The sequence below is a fragment of the Erithacus rubecula genome (assembly GCF_903797595.1).
Source record: "Erithacus rubecula genome assembly, chromosome: 11".
Taxonomy (NCBI): domain Eukaryota; kingdom Metazoa; phylum Chordata; class Aves; order Passeriformes; family Muscicapidae; genus Erithacus; species Erithacus rubecula.
The window spans coordinates 21,311,161-21,319,244 of NC_136663.1; the positions used below are offsets into that span (position 1 = coordinate 21,311,161).

Here is an 8,084-nt window from a genome sequence, read left to right on the forward strand (position 1 = left end):
ATGCATCCTGATATTACTTCTTTTTAAAAAAAGTCTTATTTATGCCCAACAGCACAAGGAATAAATTAGAACTCCATTCTCCAGCTCTTGGAATTTGCCCTCTACTAAAGCCATGAAGAGAGCTGCAGCTAAGTGACTTAAACACAGCCAACTTCAGAGTTCCTTGGAGTCCCAAGTTTTACAACCCCCAAACAAATCAATCTTTCTTTTACTGGCTGTGCATAAAACATAACATTTGCTTCAAGAAGTCCAGGAGCCTTTTGAATACAAAACAGGAAAGTCACCAGGAGGGGGTGGGAAGCAGAGTGCTGACCCATTAGAGTTAACACACCCATCCCTAACACTGCATCAATGCAGAAAAAAGAAAGAAAGAGAGAAAAAAAAAATTGCAGCCTTTGGCAATCCAGGGCTCCTAATCGTTGAGTCTAACACAGAACAACTGAACAATGAAGAAAGTTGAATTGCATTGCAAATTTATGTCCCATGCCCAGGTTATGGAATGCAGAGCAATAGGGCACTGGGCAGCAGCAGAGCTGCATTCCTTACAAAGGGAACAGCTTGAACCTCATGATTTGTGCATGTGGGCAATACTGAGTGACCTTCATGCTTTCCAGCATTCACTAGAAGGCAGATTTATTTGTCATCACAAGTCAGCTGTTTTGTTTTTGGGGACAAACATATATTTGGAAGAGCAAAGTTTTAAATTGTACTAAGCAGCAAATGCAGAAGCCAATACATTAGCTTTAAAAGCTCAATTTGAAGACCACCCTCCAAAATCCAGATTGGATAATATCAGAGTCTGACAGAATGGTTGTTTGCTGCTCCTTTTTCTGTTTCCTTTGAGAGAGATATTCATAGTTCAGTTCCATTATAAAACAGGATCCTGCCTAGGATATACCTCACCTAAAAAGATGTCCTGTTTCAAACTAAGAGATCCAACACTCACAACGGACAAGTAAAGTGCTATTGCTCTTAATGTAATTGACATAATAGAAGACTACATGCATTTTAAGAAAGGAAATGCATGAATTTTTTATTTTAAACAAGCATTGCCTGTCTCTTTTTTGTTAGGCATGAAATAAAACACATTTTGGGTAAGGTGCCATCTGAACTGGACTGCAGTACAACAGAGCTGGATCCTAGGACAGTATTACTAAAATAGTCAGCAGCTAAAATCATCCCCAGGATACAGTGACCAGTAAATTCTGGGTTTTGTTTAACAGACCAAGGTGATAAAACATAGATTATCACCAGCTTCCACATCATAGTCCTGGAACTCCCAGAAAAGAAATTCTAACTTAGATTTAAAGGAAGTCAAGAGACAACACTGGGCACAACTATTTCAGGATATGCAGAGACATGAGGGAATGAGACAGGATTAATGATTTTTCCTGCACATCCAAAAACCAAGACAACTAAGAAGCATGCAGAAGGGTACAGTTCCTGATGTTCCAAAACAAATGGCAAGGAAAATCTTATTTACAAGCATGTGAGAAGAAGCAATAGACTTCTGATTCTGAACTTCCTATGAGTTGCTGTAAGGAATTTAATTGCTACCTCACAACCTGATGTGCCTCTTTCTTAGGTACCTGTACAAAAAAACCCAGCTGCTGAACAAAAGAAAGTTGAATACTGAAGAAATTTGAATACAAAATTGTCAAGGGAAGCACACAAGGCTCATATACAATTCATAAACCCACATAGGTCTTTATATAAGACTAATGGTTTGCTAGCCAAGTGCCAAGGTTCACGAAACGGGAAATTTTTCCTTCTTTTTTAAAATCAGAAAACACACATTTTTTCCTAGCAACACTTCACTAAAAGCAGCAGCCTAGATGGGCAGAGGATGTTTCACTCAAGGTTCTTATTGTTGGATATTTTACTCAAACACCTTATTAATAAGAGAGCACAGGGAAGCCTCAACCCTTCAGTTAAACACTTCAGTTTGCCGATGCTGGGTCATCAGCAGGCTGAGCATACTCGGATGACAAACACTGAAACGGGCTGAAAACAGCAACAAGCATGACAGAAACAATAAAGAACCCCAGAAATCACACACAGCTCCAAGGAAAGAAAAATCACGAGGAATGGCTTTTAAAAAACATAGGGAAAACACAGTTATGACGTCCAAACATACTTTCTTAATCCACTTTTCATTAAAGAGATTATGTATGATATTAACAACGTATAAATAAAGGATATGGCATAAGCAAATATTAGCATAAGATCTTGGGCACCTTAAAGAATGAAAGTTGAAGGCAAACAGATTACAAAGTGTAATAGAACGACTAATATGTCAAAGGAGTGCACATAGTGTTAAAAAATAGTGATAATTAAAAGAACTGTCTCGTGAAATAAAAGACAGCAGTACATTGACCTAGAAGAATACAATCTTTTGGAGATCTTAATATATGCCACTGTCTTCACTACAGCGCTTCAAAGAGAAAACTCGTCTGAAGCTTGTAATTCATGAAGAGAGCAAGGCAGAGAAATGATGGGCAGAAATACACGGAGTGTTCCACATGGATGCCCCGAGGGTGTTCAGGACGGCTCTCCCTCTATCCCGGTGCGCATAGAATGGACACTCGGGAACACAGGCTACTGCTTTCCCAAAAAAGAGTCCACCTCAGGTCTCCCACCGGGATCAGCAGCAAGGAACATAAAAAGGGTGTTGAAGGAGTGTTTTCTGCAATGTGCAAAGAACCGTGCAGACTGGGGGGAGTGAACCAAGGAGGGAAGCGTGAGCACCGCTGGGCTCGTGTGCCTCTCCTCGGCTGCACCGCAGAACGATCTCAGCTGGAGGAAAAGGCGTGCAGGGCTGGGCAAAGCTGGCTACAAAGCTCGAGACTAGGGGTAGGGCAGAAAGGGTTCTTAAAAGGTGCCAAGTGATGTCTGAGGTAAAGGCTAAATGTCTAAAAGAGAGCGTCAGCAGCACAAAGATGCTCTCGGTGGAAGGTGCACGGAGGCTGCTAGACCAGGGGCTTGAGGGTGCAGCGTACCGGGTGCGTGGGAGGGAAAGAGCAGGAAATTCACAGCAGGAAGGTGCAGGGCACAGCCTGGAGGACGGGAGGGAGGACAGCCGAGCCACCCGAGGGAAGGCTGGGGCAGGTTGAGGCACAGCACACACCGGCAGCGTGCCGCAGCATGGCATGGCATGGCATGGACCAGACAGGGGAGAGGGACAGAGGGACGGGTATGGCAAAGGGCAGGGATGCAGCAGAGGGCAGGGGGACAGCAGAGGGACAGGGCAGGCGAAGAGCCGGGACACGGCCGAGCAGCGGGACGTACCGGGGAGTCTTGGCTGCGGCGCTCTCCCGGCGGTCCAGCACGCCGGGCACGCAGTTGGTGAGCTCGGTCCAGTCGGCGTGCAGCCCGCAGCTCCAGCCCGTGGAGAAGCGCGAGAAGAGCCAGGTCTCCCTGCGGTTGGGCCGGTAGCAGGTGCACTTCTTCTGCCCGGGCCGGCAGTCGCACGGCACCTCCAGCCGCACGTTCTGCACCAGGTGGCGGCCGAAGGTGGTGCCGCCGGTCTTCTGGATGTGCAGAAACACGATCACGTCCTCGCCCTTCATGTCGAACGCGAGCTCCCGCTCCAGCTCCCGCACGGGGAAGTAATACTTCTTCACGTAGTGCGGGTCCGGCGTGGGAAACAGGTCCAGCTCCTCCGAGTAGGAGCGGCCGCTGGGAGAACCCAGGCTCAGCCCCGGCCCCACGTACTGGTACAGGATAAGCATGAAGCACACCGAGACGGCCACGATCAGCAAGAACTTGCTGGTCCTCTCAACCATGGTCCTTCCCGCACGCTTCATGTGTCACCATCTCCCGGGGCTGCCGGCGCTGGGCAGACTGCGGCGGTGCCGGGGGTGGGCGGCGGAGCTCCGGCGTCCGTGCCAGCCGCCAGCCGCGCTGCTCCCCGGAGCACAGCCCTCCCCGGCGGCGGCGGGCCCTGCGCTCGGCTCGCCGCCGTCCCGGGCAGTGCCGGCAGCGGGGAGCGCCAGCCCGCAGCCACCCGCTCCGGAGGCGCCGCGGCACAGCGGCAAACTTAGAGAGAGAGGGGAGAGAGGGAGGGAGAGGGGCAGGAGGGGGGCGGAGAGGCACCGAAAGGCAAGAACCAGCCTCCTCCCGCGCTTCAGGAAGCCACCCCCATTCCGGCGCTGCCTCCGCCGTGCCCCAGCCCCCGCGGCACCGGCGCGGCTGTGCCCGCCCCCGCCGCCGGCTGCGCCCGGGCTCGGCTGGGCTGGGCTGGGCTCGGCGGGGCTCGCCGGGGCCGGGCCGGCAGCGAGCGCTTCCTGGCCGCGCCGCCCCGCCCGGCATGCACAGCGCCGCCCGCGCCGCCCCGCGCCCGCGGCCGCGGCCACGCTCGCACCGCCGGCCCCGCCCGACACCGAGCACCGAGCCCCGAGCACAGCCTGAGCCCCGCTCCCCGAGCCCCGAGCACAGCCTGAGCCCCGCTCCCCGAGCACCGCCCGAGCTCCACTCCCGGAGCACCGCTCCCCGAGCCCTGCGCCGCTCCGGGCTCCGCTCCGGGCCCCGCTCCCCGATCCCGGCTCCACTGCCCGAGCCCAGCCCCGCTCCCAGCCCCGCTCCCCGAGCCCGGCTCCACTGCCCGGTCCCGGCTCTGCTGCCCGGGCCCCGCTCCCCCGCCGAAATCGCCCCCACTGCTGCGCCTCCCCGAATCACTCGGCTCTAGCAGCTCCTTTATGTGCCGCCTTGAAATGAATCCCGAACAGCGGGGCTCGGCGCTGCTTTCGGGGGCTGGGTTCCTGCTCCTGCTCTCTCGTTGTTAGTAACGAGAAGGTTGGCGTGGGGATACGAGTGGGTTCACTCGTGTGTCTGCGGCCGCACGTGGGCCACCGCCAGCCTCTGGATGCGGTGTGGCAGCAGGATGGAAGAGGAGAATGCTCCGGCCACACAGAGGGTGATGGTGGCTGTGAGCTGGAAGAAGCTCATCAGCCACATAATGTGTAAATAGCAACAACAAGAAGAACGATTGTAATAATAATAATAATAGGTGAAGCTGAGGCAAAAATCGGCAGAGGTTATGGCAAACTTTCCCAGCGAAATGCCTGGAGGCGGCTCACCGCGATCTCCTGTGCAGGGCAGCGCTTGGCAGGGGAGGGTGATGCTGCAGAGCCCGGCCGGGATGCTCGGAGCATCCCCTCCCCGGAGCGAGGGGCAGGCAGGACAGCCCCCCTGTCAGCCCGGGACCGAAGGGCAGGTGGGGGCACTGCCACCAAGCACCCCGGGACCCCCTGGGAAGCGCCATTTGGTGCCTCTCTGGCTGTGAACCGGGGATGAAACACGGCCCCATGCCAAAGAGTGAGGATAAAGTGTAGTGGCAGTCATGCTGCCACCGCGTCGAGCCTGTGCAGAATTAATTATATGGGTAACTGTTAATTTCTAGCAAAAAAAAGTTTAACTCAAGTGCCCTGTTCTCCTGTTGTACTGCTGTTGGAGAAAGTTTCCTTAAATTTCTGGTGCTTTTTAAAAATAGAAGTTGCAACTAGATTTTAGTGCTTCAGCGCTCAAATATTCTGTCAGGCTACGTTTTTTTAAAATCCAGGTTTTAGGTTACATTTTAATCCAAATCAGGTTACATTTTAATCCAAATGCCTTATGTAAATGTAAAGGAATTCATGCCGATGGTTCATTGTTAAACACTGGGTCAAATTTACAACGGCCATGGAGGAAATGAGATCCTGGATTTTCATTTGAACACCCTGACAGATAAATCTGCTACATTTTGAGATGGCTGCATTACTCACAAGTTATGGAGCCCAAGTGAGTTATGCAGTTCTTCCCAAACAAGTAACAATAAAATGTTTATAGCACCCAAAAGCATCATATGTTGTGTTCAAACCATTCATTCTGTTTGATATTTTCCTCTTAAAAGTCTGCTCCTGATTCTCCCCTTCTCATGTAGGTTAGTTACTCCAGAAACAATGATGTCATTCTTATGCACAGAGTTCAGCTACACTGAGAAGCACAGCACAAACCTAATTTTCTGGTTTGGAATTTCTATTATAATTTGGGAAATATGGGGATATACATGATGTTTACATACATGGTTGCACTATACATTGCAGCAGATTTTTTGATGGCAATATTTTTGCCTACAGATATAAACATGAAAGTACTTAGAAATGCCAGAACTGTGGACAAATCAGCCATTAAATTATTTCCAGTTACATGGGCAATTGTTAATGAATTGTTTTGAGCTCTTAACTTACAAAATACTTTGCCCTTTTCACTAGTTACACAGATGGAGATATTTTGTTACAGATTTGTATTTGTGGTAAATATAGTGCCTGTTAGTTTGTGAAAGAACACACTAAAATTCAATCCATGTAAGATAAATGGACCACAAAGTAAAATACGGAGTTATGGTTGAAAATGTGCTGTTTTCTTTACTGCAGCACTTTAATCTGAAATTGGGGGTTGAGGAACATGCTGGAAGCATAGGGAAGGCCTCAACCCTTCTGATTTACACTTACACAATTACCTTAGAGACACTGCAAAACCAAAGCTCTGGGATCTGGGCTCGTATTTTTATGGAGTGCTTTGGAATCCTCCCCTGATAATTCTATATGCTGCTCTGAAATGCTGGTATTTTAAAGGTTATCACAGGTGTGACTCACCTAAAATAATCTCTTAAGCAAACACCTAAATCAATCTCTGCTTATACTCAAAATTCCACTGAAGACAATGACAGAATAGTTTTTCACTGCACTGGGAATTAAACATCAGGTACTAGTCTAGATCTGTGCTAATTTAGATCAGCACATTTCTTGGGCAGGAGAAGATCCAAGTAGAGTTACAAAAACAAAACTGACACTTTCCCTGGCTCCTGCATTGAAAACAACAATGTAAAGAGATGAGAAATCTACAAATGCAAGATTTCCTGCTACCTCCTGTTACCTCCTGCCTGTTTATTCTCTCCACCATGAATTTAGCCATTATTCCAAGCTGAATCTTCCACTCTCAGGCCAGACCTCCCTAGGCTTTCTTGCATTTTATCTGGAATTCACACCCTAGGTCTGACTATCTCCAGAAGCAAAGCTCTGTTTCCTGTGAAGCAGTGAGGCTGACAGTCTGCAATCATCAAGATGGCAAAAATCAAAATATTTATGCAAAAAAGCATTTGGAGGGGGGGGGGGGGAGAAGTTGTATTTTTATCTCTAGCCTGTTGGCTAGAGGAACTGCATTTCAGATTTTCCCTACACAAATACAAATAGCCCCACCACCATAGCCCACTGAAAAAGTTCTCTGACATTTTAGTGTCCATCTAATCCTTTGCATCTTTCCACTCCAGAACTGTCAGACTGACCAACAAACTGAAATATTATGTTTGACACTTTTGTAGGAATCCAGTTGATCTTGGAGGATGAGCTGCATCGATTTTCAGTGATTTTCACACAACTAAGTTCCTTCAGGTACATTTGAAAGGTGTTTTTGTACACCCCCCAACACTAACCTGTGTTTGTGAAGGAACTAACTTTGAATTCTCACTACAAAATAATTCAGACTGAGGTCAGGCTTTTACTAGCTAAGTTACCTAAACTTGGTCTACACTCAGCTTTCCTAGCTAGGTAAGCCAGCACTTCTGATTTATTCATGGTAAGACCTTGCTAGGAGTCAGGTACAAGGATCAGAGATTTAAAGATAACAATAGACACAAATTTTGAACAAGCAATTGAAAAATATTTTATCGTTGCTTGCTGCTGGCTATAAGATGCCTAAATATTTATGCAAAAACTACTCAAATATTCCAATCTAATCCAATAAAACATTAACATGTAAATTAGCATTGGGGTGAGGACAAACTCGGGTATCATCAGGTTATGGCTTATTACAGGAAACCTCCCATGAGAAAACAGTAGTAAAGAAAACCACACACCATCTCTGCCACCAAAACCTCAACCAAATACTCATCTCAAAGCTTAATAAGTAGTGGCTGTACTAGGCAAGGGAAGTCTAAAGGATTCTTGGCTCAGAAGATACAGAAGTTTCCTGTGAGCTAGTATAACTTAGTTAACCAAAACGTTACCAAAAAAATCCTTTCTAAACACTTGCAAACCCTGAGAAAT

General features: G+C 48.3%; 1 protein-coding gene across 1 annotated transcript in view; it reads right to left on the bottom strand.

Moving 5' to 3' along the window:
• HS6ST1 (heparan sulfate 6-O-sulfotransferase 1) overlaps positions 1–4,237 on the bottom strand; it is a 166,380-nt gene extending 162,143 nt beyond the window's left edge. Inside the window, exon 1 of the mRNA XM_079314782.1 lies at positions 3,289–4,237. Within this exon, the coding sequence (XP_079170908.1) occupies positions 3,289–3,806 (518 nt within the window). The 5' untranslated portion in view covers positions 3,807–4,237. The remainder of the gene's footprint in view (positions 1–3,288) is intronic.
• Between the last annotated feature and the right edge of the window lie 3,847 nt (positions 4,238–8,084).